Below are 18637 nucleotides of genomic sequence, written 5' to 3' on the forward strand. Positions count from 1 at the left end.
GCGCTCAGTCCAGTGCTCTGCACACAGCGTGATCATAAAAGAAAAAACCCAGCAGAGGGACCGTGGGCCTGATTAGTCCAGAAAAAGGCCCCTATCTTCTCCTCCTCCTCCTCCTCCTGCTGCCACCTTACCTCTTGGCACTGCGCTTCCACGGAGCCTCGAGCCCTCGGGGGGCGGGCGACGGCGGCAGGTCCGGGCCCTCCACCACGCACACGGTGCTGGCGTAGCTGGGGAAGCCGGTGGGACCGGGGAAGCGGCCCAGGGCCGTGTTGTTGGCGTTGTTGATGTTGGCGTTGGAGCCCGACGAGGAGTAGCTGCTGGGCGTGAAGGTGGGGTCCACCAGCTTCTCGTGGGAGGGAGACCCCGGTTCGCCTTGGCCGCTCGCCGCCTTGTTGATGTGTAGGGGCCGCTGGGTGGCCAGGTGTTGGGGGAAGCAGGCCCTGCCGTCGCTTTGGTAGTAGCTGACGTGGTTTCCAAAGAGGCCACCGGCTCTCTGCGGCGGGCATCGGGGAGAGAGACAGAGATAGAGACGGAGACAGAGAGACAGAGGGAGAGGACAGTGAGAGACAGAGAGAAGAGACAGAAAGAATGAGAGACACAGAGAGAAAGAGAGAGGAGAGAAAGAGAGGAGACAGAGAGAGACAAAGACAGAGAAAGAAAGAGAGAGAAAGAGAGGACACAGAGAAAGAGAGAGGAGAGAGAGAGACAGAGAGACGGACAGAGAAAGAGAGAGGAGAGACAGAGAGACAGAGAGAAAGAATGAGAGAGAGGGAGAGAATGAGAGAGGGAGAGAAAGAATGAGAGAGAGGAGAGGGAGAGACAGAATGAGAGAGAGGAGAGAGAGGGAAAGAGGAGAGACAGAGATAGAGAATGAGAGAGAGAGAGAGAGAGGAGAGAGAGAGAAGGACAAGGAGAGAAAGAGAGAGGGAGAGAGAGGGGAGAGACAGAGACAAAGAATGCGAGAGAGAAGGAGAGACACACAGAAGAAACAGAGAGAGGGAGAGAGAGGGAGAGGGAGAGAGAGCATTCATCCCTCAGGGCCACTGGTCCGACCCCCAGATGCAGGCTCTTCTCATTCCACCGAGAAGCCCAGGAAGCCAGGAAAGGGCATGGCAGCCATGGAGGGGGCTCCGTTTTATGATATTTTTAAGCGCTTTTCATGTCCCAGGCACCAAGTGCCGGAGTAGATACGAGCCAATGAGGTTGGACACAATCCATGGTCCCACATGCGGCTTCCAGCCTTAATCTCTATTTTGCAGATGAGGGAACTGAGGTTCGGAGAAGCGCAGTGACTCGCCCAGGGTCACCCAGCAGACGAGCGGCAGAGCCGGAATTAGAACCCAGGTCCTCCTGATTCCCAGGCCCGGGCTCCTACCCTGAAGATGTCGTCCTCGGAGGCGGCGGAGACGGCTTCCTTCATGGCCTTGTCCAGCTCCTCCTCGGCCGTGAGGTCCCCGGAGATGGCCCGGCGGATCTCCGGCCCGATGTCGTGTAGGGTGCGCAGTCCGGCCTGAAGCGCCACAGACGGACCGGTCAGGCTCGCCCCTCCCCGGGAAGGGCCGGCTGGGTGACCCCCGACCCCGGAGAGCTCTCTCTCGGGAGGCAGAGAGGTCCCTTGGCGTTATTATTATTACAAGGTGTCTATTCTATTGCTGAATTGCACTCTCCCAAGTGCTTAGTACAATGCCCTGCACATATACATAAATAAATACATATATAATGGTATACCAATGGTATAAGTACACTTGTTAAGTGCTTTCTATGTACCGAGCACCGTTCTAAGCGCTGGGATGGAGCTCGCGGTCTAAACAGGAGGGAGCAGGATTTAATCCCCATTTTGACGATTGTGGGAACTGAGGCCCAGAGATATAAAGCGATTTGCCGAAGATCACACAGCAGTCAAGCGACAGAGGCAGGATTAGCACCCAGGTCCTCTGACTCCCAGGCCTGTGCTCCATCAGCGGGGAACACTGCTCCAATTAGGCTTTCGGAAAGTGCTTTGCCTAGAGAAGCGGCGTGGCTCGGTGGTAAGGGCGCGGGCTTGGGAGTCGGTGGTCATGGGTTCGAATGCCGGCTCCGCCACTTGTCAGCTGTGTGACTTTGGGCAAGTCACTTATCTGGGCCTCAGGTCCCTCATCTGTAAAATAGGGATTAAGACTGTGAGCCCCACGTGGGACAACCTGATCACCTTGTAGCCTCCCAGCGCTTAGAACGGTGCTTTGCACATAAAAAGCGCTTAACAAATACCATCGTTATGATTATTATTACCCGACCCCACGGGCTTATGGGAAGTATGTAATTTGCCCAACAGAACTCAAGCGCTTATAATAATAATGTTGGTATTTGTTAAGCGCTTACTACGTGCAGAGCGCTGTTCAAAGCGCTGGGGGAGATCCAGGGTGATCAGGTTGTCCCACGTGAGGCTCACAGTTCATCCCCATTTTACGGATGAGGTAACTGAGGCACAGAGAAGTGAAGTGACCCGCCCACAGTCACACAGCTGACACGTGGTGGGGCCGGGATTCGAATCCATGACCTCTGCCTCCCAAGCCCGAGCTCTTTCCACTGAGCCACGCTGCTTATGGGAATGATGCCAAGAACGTACCGGGACCCTAGGGTTTTTGGGTGTGATGGGCTCTCTACTGGAACTCAAAGGCCTATGGGAACTACGCAGTGCCCAGCAGGCCCCGAGGGATTACGGTATGGGCCTTGCCTCCTAACTCCAGGGGATTATGAGAATTACACAATTTCCCTACCGCAACCCCAAGGTTTATGGTACACCAGTTGCCCACTGGAACCCAAGGCTTAGGGGAATGATGTCATTTATTCCTTCCTCGTTTCCAACCCCCACCATCCCATTACCTGCAAGGAGAGAGTGTTCCTCTGGGAGGGTTTTCCCACCAATCCCTGCTCCTTGCGCTTCTTGAACTTCCGGAAATACTCCTGGATCAGGAACGTGGCGTAGAACTTCCCCACCGTCACCTCGTCGTCTAGGGGGAGGGGTGGGGGGGAAGCGAGGTGGGGGGCGGGCCAAGAGAGGCATCGTCACCGAGGAGCTGTGACCCCATGCCCTCCCCGTGCGTGCCTCCGCCCGTCCCTCGGCTCCCGCCTCGAACCGTGAGGTGGCCAGGGGCATCCCCGGCTCGCCCGTCTGGCCCGGTGCGGCCCCGGGCCCGGGCGAGGGGAGGGAAGCGTCGGAGGGCACTCACCGCCCGCGGGGGGCACGACTTGGTCGAGCAGTTTCATGCTCGTGCGCTTCCAGATTTTCTTGATGATGGCCCGGAGCTCCTCGTTGGCTTGTTCCAGGTTTCCTGCCGTGAGAAATCCAATCGGGGGGCCCGGTCGCTGGCCCCGCCGACGGCCACTGCCCGCCGTGAGTCCGAATTTCTCCCCGGTGAGTGTAAAGTGGGGGGATTTTAAGTTCTTTTCATCCGAACTCTGCCATCTCCCCTATTCGTGATTTACTATGAACGTCTGTCTCCCTCATTGGACTGTCAGCTCCTGGTGGGCAGGAATCGTGGCTACCAACTCTGTCGTTTTGGACTCTGCCAAGCGCTTGGTCCAGTGTTCTGCACTCAGTCGATCAATCGGCGGCATTTACTGAGTGCTCACTGTGTGCAGAGCACTGTACTACGCCCTTGGGTGAGGACGGTATATCAGAGTTGGTCACCGAGCACTTACTATGTGCAGAGCACTGAACTAAGCGCTTGGGAGAGTACAATACAACAGAGTTAGCGGAGATGTTTCCAGCCCGTCGGGAACTTACAGTCCAGAGGGCTCCATTAATACCATCGATTGATTAATTGATTGATTTGGTGTCTGTCTCTCCCCCTAGACTATAAACTCCTTGAAGCAGGGATAGCGTTCACCAACTCTTTTGTATTTGACTTCCCAATAATAATAATAAAGTGATGGCATTTGTTAAGCGCTTACTATGTGCGAAGTGCAGGGGGGGATACAAGGTGATCAGGTTGTCCCACGTGGGATTCACAGTCTCAATCCCCATTTTACAGAGGAGGGAACTGAGGCACAGAGAAGTGAAGTGATTTGGCCCAAGATCACACAGCTGACAAGCGACGGACCCGGGATTAGTGCTCTATACACAGTAAGCGCTCAGTAAATAATAATGATGGTATTCGTTAAGCGCTATGTGCCAAGCACTATTCTAAGCGCTGGGGGAGATACAAGGTAAGCAGGTTGTCACAGGGCTCAGTCTTCATCCCCACTTTTAGAAATGAGGCAACTGAGGCCCCGATGAGTTTAGTGACTTGCCCGAAGTCACCCGGCAGACAAGTGGCAGAGCCGGGACTAGAACCCAGGTCCTCCGACTCCCAGGCCCGAGCTCCTTCCGGTGGACCCTACTGCTTCTCCCAGCTGATGGATTGATCTCAGGCCTGTTCTGCTACCGGCTCCCAATCCCGGTACTCTAGGGAATGTCGCTGACGTGGCCAGCCACGGCCTCACCCCCGAACGGAGCCTCCGGCGTTTACCCCAGCGCTTGGAAAAGTGTTTGGCGCATGGCGGGTGCTGACCGATGGGCGGTCAAGGGGCTTTTTCTGCAGGCGGCGGACGCTTACCTTCGGTCTTGATCCTCAGCGCGGTGCGGACCAGGGCGAACAGGGTGGCGTTAAACATGACCGTCCCGTCGCTGTTCAGGGGCATATTCATGGACACCAGACGCTGGAGGGGCGGGAGGGCGGGGGTGAGAGGCTTCCCCCCTTCCCAGGGACGCCCCCGCCCCCACCCGAGGAAGGGGCGCCGGGGGTGGGAAGGCCCGGACCCCTCAGCGGCTCACCGGGAGGCAGAGCGGCCCAGTAGAAGGAGCCCCTCTCCGCCCCTCGCCTGCCGTGTGACCTGGGAGTCGAGCTGGCTTCGGGCCGTGCCCCACAGGGGGCTCCCGGTCTTGATCTCCATTTTACAGTTGAGGTAACTGAGGCCCAGAGAAATGAAGTGACTTCCCAGGTCCCACAGCAGACGAGTGGCGGAGCTGGGATTAGAACCCAGGTCCTTCCGACTCCCGGGCCCGGGCTCTATCCACTAGGCCACGCTGCTTCTCACCTTGTGTCCATCCTCCCTGCGCCCTGGCTCCATCTCTCCATCACCCTTGCCCTCTGTCTCTATCACCCTTCCTCCGTCTTCTCGGCTCCCGGTCCCCCTCCCCCTGCCCCCGTCATCCCTGTCCCCTTTCTCTCCCACCCCACCTCCCCCCGTAGACTGTCGGCTCCTTGTGGGCAGGGAACGTGCCTACCACCTTGGACATATTATCCCCTCTAAGCACTTGATACAGCTCTCCGCACACAGAAAGCTCTCAATAAATACCACTGAGTGACTGATGGAGCTCCATCCTCTCTCCCTTGTGTCTCTAGCACCCCCTCTCCATCATGCCCGCCCCCTAGCTCTATCGCTCATATCCACCATCCCTGCCCTCTTTTTCCTGCCCATCTCCCTCATTCCTGCCTCCCACCTTCTCCGTCCTTCCCCCACGCCCCCGTCCCGGCCTCCCCGGCGTCTTACTTTGCAAGCTACCCGGTGAGGGCAGAGCTTCCCAAACCCCAGAGGAGGTTGGATCCTTCGGAGCAGCGTCACCACGTCCAGGTGCTTGATCCGTCCCCTGAGGAGCGGGGGCAAGAGGATGCTAGGACTTAGGGAGGGGGGAGGGTGGGCGCTGGTTCCGGCGGAGGTCGGGCTGGGCTTAGGGGTCAGGGTTAGGGTTACGGCGGGATGCTGGGCGATTAGGGGATGCCCCCACCCCATCTCTCTCTCTTTCCCCTCCTTGAATCTTCCAGTCCTCAAGCCCCCAGCCCCCTCTCCGCCCAGATCCCCTCCCTCGTCCCACCACAAGTTCTCCAGCACGCGGATCCCTCCCCATCTGGATCTTCCAGGCCTCAACCCCCTCCCCGCTGAGTCCTCCTCCCCTCCCCACCTGTGCTCTACTCCACCCACGCCTTCCTCAGGTCCCCCCTCCGGAGCCACCCGCCCGGCCGGACACTCACTTGGCCTCCGGATCGTACTCGGCCCAGATCCGCTTGAACTCGTCCAGGTGATGCGGGCCCAGGATAGACCAGTCCCTGGTCAGGTAGTCGAAGTTGTCCATGATGACGGCCACGAACAGGTTGATGATCTGAGGGTCGGGGGGTCAAGAGTCGGCGAGGGGCGCTCCAGGGGGAGGGGCGGGGACCCTCAAGCCGCTCGCTCCGCCTCTGGGGATCCCCCCAGACCCCGAGGACTGCTCTGAGCCGGTGGCAAAGCGGGGAGGTATCCCTCATCCTTCATTCTGGGACCGTGGTCCCCGGGGACCACTGCCCACCGCCCATCCGGCGGGCCAGCGTCCCTCTGAACGGTCTTGGCCACCGCACCGGGAGTGGGCAGGGGTTGAGCTGGGGGCGCTGCGGAAATACGGGGATGTTCCACCCTCCGGCCGACGATAATCGTGAACGTTTCCGTCCTACAGTCTACCGTGCAGCTGGGAATCGCCGGGCCGATTTCCGGCTCCCGTTCAGCCGCACAGCCGTGAATGATCGTGAACATTTCCGTCGTGTACGGCTCGGAATAATCGTGACTATTTCCGCCCCATACTCAACTGCACGGCCGTGAATACTTGTGACTATCTCAGTCATACATTTGACTACATGACCGTGAATAATTTTGCCTATTTCTGCGCTCTTCTTGACTGAATGGCTGTGAACAATTGAGGATACTTCCGCTGTGGATTCGACTCCACAACTGTGAATAATTTTGAATATTTCTGTCACGTATTCAACTCTACAGCCGTGAGCACTGTTGAACACTTCCATCACACATTCAGCCAGAAGGCCGCGGATACTTGGGAATAGTTCTATCGTATATAAGCAGCGTGGCTTAGCGGAAAGAACGCGGGCTTGGGAGTCGGAGGTCGTGGGTTCGAATCACGGCTCCGCCACTCTGCCGTTTGACTTTGGGCGAGTCACCTCACTTCTCTGTATCTCCGGTACCTCATCTGTAAAATGGGGATTAAGACTGTGAGCCCCACGTGGGACAACCTGATTACCCTGTATGTACCTCAGCGCTTAGAACAGTATGTGGCACACAGTAAGAGCTTAACAAATGCCATTATTATCATCATTATATTCAGCCTTTCAGCCGTGAATACTCGGGAATATTTTCATCGAATATTCCACCGTACGGCTGCAGTATCTGTGAACAGTTCCATCATCTATTCAGGTGTACAACCGTGAATACTTGTATTTCCATCACATATTCAGCTGTATGATCGTGAATTCCCGTAAATATTTCCATCAGATATTCCCATGCATACTTGGGAATATTTCCATCTTCTGTTCAACTATACAACTGCGAATGACTGTTACTATTTCCATCTTTGCCGGGTGCCCGGTACAGCTCAGAGAAGCCGGGGCGGGAGGGGGTGGCTGGCGCCTCCTCGGGTTCAGGGCTTTCTGCTCGGAACCAACCCCGCCGCCTGCCGTGAGGGTGCTGGGAGATGGGCACTCCCGCGTTCCCCGCTCACCAGGAAGGCACAGAGCATGTAGAAACTGATGAAATAGAACACGGCGAAGCTGCTCCCGCAGGGGGGCTCGGCCTCGGTGAGGGCGGTGGGGTCAGCGGAGGGGGCCGCGGTGGCGTTCTGCACGTCCGAGTCCGGGGCGCACTTCTTGCCCGGCATACAGGCCAGCATGATCTCCTGCCAGGCCTCGCCCGTGGCGCACCTGGAGAGAGGAGTCGGGGGACGGAGAGTCAGTCGATCAGATTAATCGAGCGCTTACTGTGCGCAGAGAACTGCGCTAAGCGCTCGGGAGAGGACGGTATGCCATTGAACAGATACATTCCCTGCCCACAGTGAGCTTACAGTCTGGAGGTCGGTGTTGGGGGGGTGGGGGGAAGAGGCATGGGAGCCAGCGAAGGAGAAACGGGGCTGGGAGTCGGGAGACCTGGGTTGGAGTTCCGGCTCGGCTGTTTGGCCTCGGGCAAGGCAGAGGACACTTTCCTCATCTGTCAGATGGGGAAAAGATCCCTGACCTTCCTGTCTCTCGGGCTGGGAGCTTCATATGGGACAGCGATGGTATGTCATCTGACTGTCAGCTCGTTGTGGGCAGGGAATGTGACCGTTTGTTGCTGTATTATACTCTCCCGAGCGTTTAGTACAGAGCTTTGCACACAGTAAGCGCTCAATAAATACGATCAAATGAATGAATGACTTTTACCTACCCGAACGCTCAGCACAGCGTTAAGTCCAAATGCTCAGTCTAGTGCTCTGCACGTAGCAGATGCTCAGTACACACTATTCATTCATTGGAGGCCAGACTGGAGGCCAGGAATGGAGACCAAAAATAAAGGCCAAGTTGAAAGCCAGAAATGAAGGCCAGGGGCACAAGCCACACTAGAGGCCAGGAGGAGAGGCTAGAGGCCAGCAACCAAGGCCGCGAAGAGAGGCTAGGCATGGAGTCCCATAAAGAAAGACAAGCTGGAGGCCTGGAATGGAGGCCAGGAACAAGGCCGGGAAGGCGATCCAGGTTGGGGGACAAGCTGGAGGTCTAGACCGGCGGGGGCCGGGATGGAGGCCTGAAATGGAGGCTAGGAGCGGAGGGAGCCCGATCCAGTCCAGGCCCATGGCAGCAGTTGCCATGTTTTGCAGCTACCATCAAGGGGAACAAAGCAGGGAATGGGGAACAAACACCGCCCCGCCCCCCCACCGGCCCCTGCCCCTGATGGAATGAAACCTCAGCCCAGGGAAGACATGTTTCCCCCCCACTCCCCCCCCCCCCAACCCCCTGAAACTCCAGAAGGGGCATTTCCCTCTCTGAAGGGAGGCAGCATGGCCTGGTGGAGAGAGCCTGTGACTAGGAGTCAGGAGACCTGTGTTCTAGTCCCAGCTCTGCCACTAACCCGCTGTGTGGCCTTGGGAAAATCACTTAACCTCTCTGTTTCCTCATCTGTTCCCTCCCCCTCTTAGACTGTGAGTCCCACGTAGGATAGGGACTGTGTCTGACTGGATTATCTTGAATCTAATCGACAGTGCTAAGCGCAGTGCCCGGCACAGACTGAGCAGCTGCTAAATTCTTTGTTATCTGAACGCCCAAGATCCAGGGCAGGGAACGGGACCCCACTTCATCCCGGCTCCGCTGCCGTGAGACCCTGGGCAAGTCGCTTCACTTCTCCGTACCTCATTTCCTTCATCTGTCAAGTGGAGATTAAGACTGTGAGGCCCGGGTGGGACAGGGATTGTGTCCAACCTGATTAGCTCGAATCTACCCCAACGCTCAGTACAGCGCCTGGCACATAATAAGCGCTAAACCGCATAAAAATAAAAATAATCCAAGATCACCATCGAAGGTCAGGTCACCTCCCCCACTCTGCTCTGGTCCCGGCACCTGCACCTATCGCCCACGCCGGGGGGCTTCACTGGGAAGCACAAGTCCTCCTGCAGCCGGGTGCCTGACGGGGGTTGGGGGGGGGGTCCGGGGGAGGGGGTCCCCCCCGTCCCAAGAGACCCCACCTGAAGAGCAGCAGCACTGCTTGCGGGAAGGTCTGGAAGTTGTTGTTTCTGTTGATCTCGGTGGTGTCGTTCAGGGCGATTTTTCCAAACACCTGGGGGAGAGAGGAGAGAGGAGGACCGCACCAGGCGTGGGTGGGAGCCCAGGCAGCTGGCATCTCCACCCCCCAGCCCGTCCAACTGGGTCTTTCCCGCAAAAGTCCCTCCTCGAGTCTAACCCAAGTCCGTCCTGTTGCAGCACACACGAGAAGCAGCGCGGTCTAGCGGACTGAACACGGGAGTCAGGAGGAGCTGGGTTCTAATCCCGGCTGGGCCGCTTGTCTCTGTTAAGACTTTGAGCCCCATATAGGACACGGACCGGGTCCAACCTGATTAACTTGTACGCACCCCAGCGTTTAGTACAGTGCCTGGCACGTCGTGAGTACGTAAGAACTACCGCTAAAGAATAAAAAGGGCTTTCAGGAATGGAGGCAGCTAGCCTCCCTCAGGGGTCCCCGCCAGAGAAAGAGCGTGGGACCTGCTCTGGGGAAATCTAAGTTCTTGTTCCTGCTTGGCCCCAGGCCTGCTGTGTGACCTTGGGCAAGTCACTTAACTTCTCCGGGCCTCAGTTTCCTCATCTGTAAAATGGGGACTCAACATCGGTTCCCCCTTCCCCTGGGAGCTCCACGAAGTTCAGGCACTGTGTCTGATCAGATGGTTTCACTCTAACCCCAGTGCTCAGCACAGCGCTTGGCTACAACTACCATAATTCATTCTCCCGACAGCACCTCCCCGGGCCTCAGTTTCTTCATCTGTAAAGTCGGGACGAGATCTGGTGTCCCTGTGTCCGGGCTGCTTACGTTGGGTCGGCCCCAGGGCTTAGCACGGTCCTGGGCACAGTGTTTGTGCTAAATAACTACCAATGTCCCTCTTCTTGTTTTTACTGATCAGAGCAGAGGGGGCGGGGAGGTAGGTTACCTGCATGCCGATCACGGCGTAGATGAAAAACAGCATCACGATCAGAAGAGCCACGTAAGGGAGGGCCTGTCAAAGAAGAGGGGGTCGAGGGGCGTCTCTGAGACGGGCCCGGCCCCCTACCACAGCACCGGGACTCCGAAAGAGGCCGTAGGAGGGAGGGGGGGCGAACCGGGTAGAGGTCCGGGACTCCGGGCTGGGCAGGGAGGTGCTCGGTTGTCTTTTGCATGGCCTTTGGACAGACCTGTCCAACGCCATTCTGGTCACCTCCCGGGCGGGCCTCCAAGCCTCCTTCTGGCACCTCCCCGGGCTGGCCTCAGTTGCCATGCTGCGGTTCTGCTCTGCTGGGCCCCAGGGTGGGCAGCCTACCTGCCTACCCGACTTCCTCCTTCCCTTCGCTCCCCAAAGCCACCAAGTTTGGGCCCGTGGAGGGAGATCGGCTCTGGGGTGCCTGACTAGCTGCAGAGCTGGCTCGGGCTTGGAGCTGCCCCTCTGGAGTCTGCTGGCCCCCGGGAGTCGGAGGTCAGCGGGTACGTCTGGCCCGGCCCCAGGGTTTCTCCTTGCTCCCACCTTCCACCCCCGGGACCCGGCAGGCAAGGCCCTGCGGCCCCAAGTCAGAACCCCTAGGTGCTCTTGGACGGTCCTCAGAGAAACCCGGGGGGGGGGTGTCTCTCCCTGCTTAGACTGTAAGCCCGTCAAACGGCGGGGACTGTCTCTATCTGTTGCCGACTTGTTCATTCCAAGCGCTTAGTACAGTGCTCTGCACATAGTAAGCGCTCAATAAATACTATTGAATGAAATACTATTGAATGAATGCTTTACTGGGTTTGTATCACGACTCCCTCATTCACCGTGCGGACCCCCAACCCGGAGGGGGTGGGCAGACGGCGGGAAACTGGGGCCTCCCCTCTCCAGGCCAAGACTCAGAGAGGGTAAGCCACCGGGTAGGAGTCACACAGCCCCTCCACAGAATGCTGGGAGTCAGAAGCTCCGTTTGGGCCTCCTGTTTCCCCTCGGGTGAGTTGACCCCAAAAGCCCCTCCCTCGGCCCCACAGAACCTGTGGCCATCTCTATAATTTACCGATTTCTATTACCGTCTGCCCTCACCCCGTAGCCTGGAAGCTAGCTGTGGGCAGGGAACTCCGCTCTCCTGGACTCTCCTGACCGCTCGGTCCTGTGATGTGCACGTGGTAGGTCCTCAATAAATACAAGCGATTGATCGATTGATCGAGGGAGGACTGGCCCTGGCTGTGGATACCCAGGGGGCGGAGAGAGGCCGTGAGGGGGCGGGAGGCCGGAGGGTCACCTGGAAAGACTTGATGAAGGTCCATAGCAGCGTCCGGATCCCCTCCCCGCGGCTCAGGAGCTTGACTAGGCGCATGACCCGGAACAGGCGGAAGAAAGTGATGGAGATGCGGGAATTTTCCTCTGCGTTCTGCAAGCCGGCGGGCACAGGAAGCGGCAGGTAAGAGAGGACGAGAGACAGAGAGAGACAGAGAGAGACAGAGAGAGAGAGAAAAATAGAGAGAGACAGAAAGAGACAGTGGGGGTGGGGGTGGGGGCAGGGCTAGGGGGTGGGGGGCTCTGCCCCGCAGGACACCCGGCCCGGGGGGCGGATTGGGGATCACTGCACTAGCTCCTGCCCTTCCTCTTTCTGCGGTCCGGGCTGCCTTGACCACTTCCCCGTGGCCCTCCCCCAACCTCCGGAGAGGAGGGCGGCAACCCGGGTACCCCCAGAACTCCCCGACAGGCCCCCGGCACTCTGAATTCCGGCTCCGGCCCGGTGGAAAGCACACGGGGCTGGGAGCCGGGAGACACCCACCACCCCCAACCTGGGTTCTGGGGATGGCTCTCCTGGACTGTTCCCATCTACCCCCTTCCAGCCCAGGCCTGCCTCCACCTCCATCCCCGGAGGCTGGCAAGGGCTCGGTCCAGGGAGCCAGCCCTCTCAGAATTGGGGGCGGGGGGGCCGGGGGGAGATCAGTCACCGGTTGGTTCTGCCCCAGCCCCTCCGGGCGACCCACGATGGGAAGCAGCAGCAACAGCTCTGGGAGGGTTGGGGGACCCTGAGCGTGAGCCCAGAGGGAGTGCCAGCGTAAGGAGGTGCCCCCTCCCCCCAAGGAGGGTCCCCGGTAGGCTGAGGGGGCCGGGTCCGGGGCCGAGGGACCCGGAAGCTCTGATCGGGGAACAAAGGGTAGCACGAACCGAGGGGCTTCTCCCCCTCCCTGCCGGAGTCCCCCCGACACAAAGCTACTACAGCCGGATGCCCTTTCTGCCCCACCTCCGCCGCCCACGCCAGGAGAGAACGGGCCCTTCACATTTCCCGTTCCTTCCATCAAAGCCTCGGCTGCTCTCTGGAGCCCCACACCCTTCCTCCTCGTTCTGGGGAATCGGGGGTCGGGGAGGGCATCGGTTAGGTCCACGGGGTGACGCTTGGGACAAGCCAAGGCCCCTCTTGGTCCCTGTTTCACCTAACAAAGGCCACTGAGTCTCTTCCCCTGCCCCCGGGCTGGGCCGGCCCTTTCCCACCCGATCTCCCTCACGTCTCTTCGCCCTTCTCTCTCCTGAAGAATCCCGATATTCCCTTTCCATTTCCCTGTGGGCCTTCGCCAGGGGTCCCGGGGTCCCCCTCCTCCACCGCCCAGGGAGAGGCTCCACTTCGGCCTAGTGGCTCGAGCCCGGGTCTTCGACGTCCCGGCCGTGGGATGCGTCACTTCGCCTTTCCGTTTCCTCGTCTGCGATACGGGGGCAAGACCCCCACGGGCTCCTCACTGCGAGCCCGGGTCCGCTCGGACTCCCTTGGATCTAGCTCGGCGCTTAACACAGCGCTCCAGAAGAGTACCGTGATGATTCTTTGATGATAGTGATGCCTGTCTACTTGTTTTGTCGTCTGTTTCCCCCTTCTAGACTGTGAGCCCGTCGTTGGGTAGGGATTGTAGCTATCTGTTGCCCAGTTGTACTTTCCAAGCGCTTAGCACAGAGTTCTGCCCACAGTAAGCGCTCAATAAATACAACCGAATGAATGAATTCTACTACTGGGGCCCGACCCGTTCTCTCCCGGTTGTTCGGCAGGAAGGAGGGCCCGAGCCTAACGTCGCCGAGAGGGGAGCTGGGGGCACACGGCAGTCCGTGGGCGACGTGACCCCGGCCTCTCCCCCTCCCCCGCCCCTCCCCTCCATCCCGTCCCACCCCCACACACGACACCACGGCTCCATGCAAAAGAAATTAGGCTGCGGGTCGGAGAGTCCTGTGTCCGGGGCAGGGGCGCGACAGAGCAGTGTGTTAGGAGGTGCGTCCCGGAAGCTGGGAGGAGGGAGGGTCGGAAGCTCGGTCTTACCACAGAGGAAGAGGAGCACTGGGTATGTTCAGCTGGCTTTAAAGAAAGGCAGACAGAGATAAGATGTGATAAGTCTCGAACAGAGAAGCCCCGGGATTCTAGAGCTCGGCTAACATTGGGGTGACACAATGGGGGAGCGGGGCCGGAGAGACAGACAGAGACGTGGAACAGAGGAGGTTTGGGGGGGAACGTCTCTCCCAGGGAACAGCCGGGGCGGAGGACGCTCGGGGAGCCCCGGCTCCAGGAGGATTGGCCGGCGGCCCTTTCCTCGTTCCCGGTTCATCCCCGGGGTGGGGTCCCTCACGGCCGTCCACCCGCTGGGGTGGTGGAGTCGGGGGCGGGAGTCCCGGGCACGGGGTCAGGCCGCCTCCTGGGCCGGGGCCGGGCTTCTCCTCTCTTTACGGGACAGTGGCGGAAGAGCGTCCGGTGCTCAGTCCAGTGCTCCGCACGCAGTGGGCCCTCAGTAAATACCACTGATCCTTCGGCCGTGGCCGGGATGGGAGGGTTGGAGATTGGAGGCCGGGAAAGGAGGATGGAGACAGGAGGCCGGAGATGGGAGAGCGGAGACAGGAGGCCGGAAGAGGGAGGCGGGGGAAGGGAGGCCGGAGATGGGAGAATGGCCCTGCAGCCTCATGTCCCCAGTAGGGTGGAGGGCACCGAGCCGACGGCCGATCTCTCTTCTTGGGGAGTGGGGGTTGTTGGCCACAGAGAGGCATAAACACACACACACGGACTCACACACATACACAGACACACACTCAACACGTGCAAAGGCACCCAGGCACGTCCAGCAGACACTCACACCCACCCACGCGTGTGCGTACAGACGCACAAACACACCCCACCAAGCGCCAACCCACACGCGTGTACACCCCCCCATATATGTGTATATATAAATATGCATATTTATAATATACAACCACACGTGCGCCAAGTGTACCCAGACATATGTACACATCCTCATGCACGTACACAGACCTGAGTGTACAGACGCTCATGAGTGTATAAACACAAATATAGCCCACCAAACGTAGACCCACAAGAATGCTGTTGTCTACAGACACCCCCATGTACACTCACCCCTTCAGCCCCCCATTAACGTACCCCCTGTAAACACACACATACCACCAAGTGCTCTCACACATCCATGAGAACACACCAAGACACCTACGAAGACATCCGAGCCCTCGTCCCCCCCACCCGCCCGGGAAACCTGAGAGAGACCCTCTGGATGTGTAGGGGAAGACAGGCAGGTGGGCGGGTGGACCCGGGGGACGGACGGGCTGGGGGGCGGGAAGGCCGGCTTAGGGTCGGGCCGTCAGCTGCCCCTCTTTGGGAACTCTGGGGGTTCCGAGGCGGTTGGGGGGCTGTCCCGGGGAGGGGTCCGGGACATTTCCGTCCCTCCTCCGTGGGTCCCTCGGGGCTCGTCCTGGCTTGGTTGGGGAAGGGACTTCCATGGGGGAAAGGGTCTGGTTGGCCCCATAGAGCTGCCAGGCAGAGGGTTGGAGACTAAGGGATCCCCCCCCCCCGACACACACATATACACACACACACCCCCGTCCTCTTCTCCTGGCCCTGGGGGTTCCCCCACCACCCCGGCCCCTTGCCCCCCTCCAGATCAGGAACACGTCTGAACCCAGATCTGTACAGGGACAGGGGACACAGGCTCACCCTGGCCCCCCACCAAGAGGTACACACACACACAAACACACACGAATGTACAAGTAGACACATAAATACACACGTTCACTCCTATACACACCAACTCCCACACCTCCAACTCCCTTCAGATCTGCCCTGATTTACTCCCTTCACCGCCCTTCTCTCAGCCCCACAGCACTTACGTACGTATCCGACATTTATTTCTTTTTATGAATGTCTGTCGTCCCCTCTAGACTGTAGGCCTGTTGCGGGCAGGGAATGTGTCTACCGACTTTGCTATATTGTTCTGTCGAACCTTTCTAGGCTCTTAGTACGGTGCTCTGAGCAGAGTAGACGCTCAATAAATACGACTGATGGATTGATATAATTATACCCACACGCACACACACACAAACACCCACTTTACACCCATATGCAGACACCTACACATAGACTCATCTTCTCCCAGGTACACTTATTCACATTCACACGTGTACACTCACGCACATACATACAAACGGCCACACGTACCCACACCTGCACCCACGTACACCGGGTGCCTGGGTTGCCTTTCTCGCCTCCCCGCCGGGCCTCAGCCAGGAAGCGGCCACCTGATCCCACCCTGCGGGGGCTGGGGGGCGTCCCCCCCACGCGAAGCCCCCCGGGGACCCGTCGCGGATGGATGAGAGAGAAGCTGCACAGGCTGAGAGCTCACGCCAATGGACCCGGGCTCCTCGGGCTGGTTCCAGGCTGACTCCCAAACTGACCTGGCCGAGTCCTGGGCGATCCCATCCGCGGGGGGAGGGGCGTCTGGAGGGCCCCCCCTCGCCACCCCAGACCAGAGGACCAGCAGGGAGGGAAGGGCCGGGAGGGCAAGGGTCAGGGGGTGGACCGAGTCGCGGGGAGCGAGGACGCGGGCATCCCGGTGGCCGGGCACCAGCTTCTCGCAACCCGACCGGGGGCACGGAGACGGAAGGCAGGGTGGGAAGGAGGCGGGCGGGGGACACTCGGACACCTGGGATCGAAACCCATGCTGTCGCTCGCTGGGTTATTCGACTGCTCAGCGCACGCAAGGGTCAGGCAAACGGAATCGAGCTTCTTAATTGGGGACAGGGGAGGGGGAAGACCACACGTTAAGGAATGGTGGCGAGAAGGCGGGCCTTCTCATAAAGACAGAAGGTTTCCACATGCCAGGGAACAGGAAGACGGGGCGGAAGTCAGGAAGAACTACACGGTAGCCGGGGATTCTTTAGAGGGGAGGCCATGGAGGCTGGAGGGGGTTCAGGGCCGGAGTCGGGGAGGAGGGCTCGGGGTCCAGTGCTTCTCCAGAGCTCCCTGCCTAGCCCACTGGGCGGAAGGCCCAAATCCGCAGGCCCCCAGGAGGGAAAGGCCTGACAATCCTTGCCCTCCAGCGTCCGGAGCGCCCGGTCACTCCAAGGCCCCGTCGGACACACGGTCTCGAATGGAAAGGGGCTCGGGGGGAAGGGGAGAAATTGGCGGGGGTGGTGTTATGTGGAAGGTTCTGGAGTCTCCTCCAGCCGGGCCCACCTCGAAAGAATCCCCCTTCAGCGTGCAGAGGAGCGGAACGGAGGATGCGGAGGAGATTATGGGCGGGGGGCAGACCGGGCCCTCCTCGAGGAGGGGGGCGAGCCGGCGGCGGGGTGGGGAAGGGCAGACCGTGACCCAGTACAACATCCCATCCCTTCGTAACTCCATTTCAAATACGGCTGCCTCCAGCCATTCAATCTGCCTCATGCCAGGCGGGTTATGACCGGGGGTGGGGGGCGGGGGAAGGGGAGGGCAGGAGAGCGAGGAGTTAAAAAAAAAAAGGGGGGGGAGTGCAAAAGTTAAAAAGAAAAGGAAAAAAAAATCACCCCTGACTCGATCCAAATGGGAAGGGGAAAAAAATAAAGGTTTGGAGAACGGAAAAAAAATGCAAACCCAATGGAACTCCAAACCCCCAAGGGGAGGAGAGAGGGAGGAGGGGAGGAATGTGAAATAGAGGAAAAGAAATGGGGGAAGAAAACCAAAGTCAGAGAGCAGGCATTGATGTTAGAAAGAGAAAGAGAGAAAGACGCTGCTGACAGCTACTTACGTTCACCTCGCTGATAGCTATATCAACAATGCTACCCAGAACAATCAAGGCGTCAAATGTGTTCCATGCATCACAGAAATAGTGCTGCATGGGGGGGGGGACAGAGAGAGAAAGAGAAAAAGAGCGAGAGAGCGAGCGAGAGAGCGACAGAGAGAGAGCGAGAGGGACGGAGAGCGAGAGCAACAGAGAGTGAGAGAGACAGAGAGCGACAGAGAGAGCAAAACCAAAGGAGAACAAAAGCAAAGAGGGAAAATGAAAAGAGAAAAAAAAAAGCATGAAAGGGGAGAGAAGAGAAAAAAATAAGAAAAGAAAGAGGTTACATGGGTACATTAAATCATCTCTTACCACTGTACAGTCCTGGAGGCCCGGCCCTGGGTACCTGGCGTACACGGAGAGGACTGATAAAGCCAGGTTAGTCACAGGCCAGCTCGGCCCCGGCCGGGTGTGGGGGTCAGCGGGCCCCAGCTTGCCCCAAATCTGGGCCCCGCCGGGGCCTTAGGAAAAAAAAAAAGGAGGAGGGTGTCGTCCCGCTTTTTTTCCCTCAAGGAGTGGGACGGCGGCCGGTTGGAGAGAAGAAGCGTTGATTGGTGGGATGGGAGCCGGGGAGGAAGGGGAAGAGGGGGAAACAGAGAGAGAGAGAGAGAGAGAGAAAGAGAGAGAGAGAGAAAGAGGAAGCAGACGAGGAAGAGGAAGGGGAGGAAGAGGAGGACTCCTGAGAAGGCAGAGGTGATACTCACATTAGTTTCACTGAGAATGACGTCAATTATGCTGCCAATTACGATCAGGAAGTCAAAAACATTCCAAGGATCACTAAAGTAATCCTACATGAGGAAGGGGCGGGCGGGGATGGGGAGGGGGGATTGAAAAGGAATGTTAGACAGACAGAACATTCTCACATCACTATTCGCATCGTCTGGACAGGGTGCGACTTGGTTCTCCGGATTGGGGGGCCGCCTGGGCCCAATCTGGGGTGGGGGAGGTAGAAGGCCCCGGACGCCCTCTTCCTTCCGGCTCCTCGACCTTCCCATCTCACAGGCCTCCCCGTACGGGCTGGGGGGGGCTGATCCCCGAGAGGGCGATAGGACCCCACCCGTCCCTGCTCTCCTGACTTTAGGAAGGGTGA

The 18637-nt window shown here is 58.8% G+C and overlaps 1 protein-coding gene across 1 annotated transcript in view; it reads right to left on the reverse strand.

Moving 5' to 3' along the window:
* Positions 1–18637, reverse strand: part of CACNA1C (calcium voltage-gated channel subunit alpha1 C) — a 150281-nt gene that overhangs the window by 5328 nt on the left and 126316 nt on the right. Inside the window, exons 31-44 of the mRNA XM_029054421.2 lie at positions 18252–18335; positions 17515–17598; positions 13779–13814; positions 11748–11876; positions 10445–10510; positions 9491–9582; positions 7505–7703; positions 5994–6121; positions 5515–5611; positions 4578–4680; positions 3210–3311; positions 2863–2990; positions 1376–1510; positions 132–493 (exon numbers count right to left, since the gene is read on the reverse strand). Coding sequence (XP_028910254.1) covers positions 132–493; positions 1376–1510; positions 2863–2990; positions 3210–3311; positions 4578–4680; positions 5515–5611; positions 5994–6121; positions 7505–7703; positions 9491–9582; positions 10445–10510; positions 11748–11876; positions 13779–13814; positions 17515–17598; positions 18252–18335 — 1745 coding nt within the window. The remainder of the gene's footprint in view (positions 1–131; positions 494–1375; positions 1511–2862; positions 2991–3209; positions 3312–4577; positions 4681–5514; positions 5612–5993; positions 6122–7504; positions 7704–9490; positions 9583–10444; positions 10511–11747; positions 11877–13778; positions 13815–17514; positions 17599–18251; positions 18336–18637) is intronic.

This window comes from Ornithorhynchus anatinus, chromosome X4, assembly GCF_004115215.2.
Source record: "Ornithorhynchus anatinus isolate Pmale09 chromosome X4, mOrnAna1.pri.v4, whole genome shotgun sequence".
Taxonomy (NCBI): Eukaryota; Metazoa; Chordata; class Mammalia; order Monotremata; family Ornithorhynchidae; genus Ornithorhynchus; species Ornithorhynchus anatinus.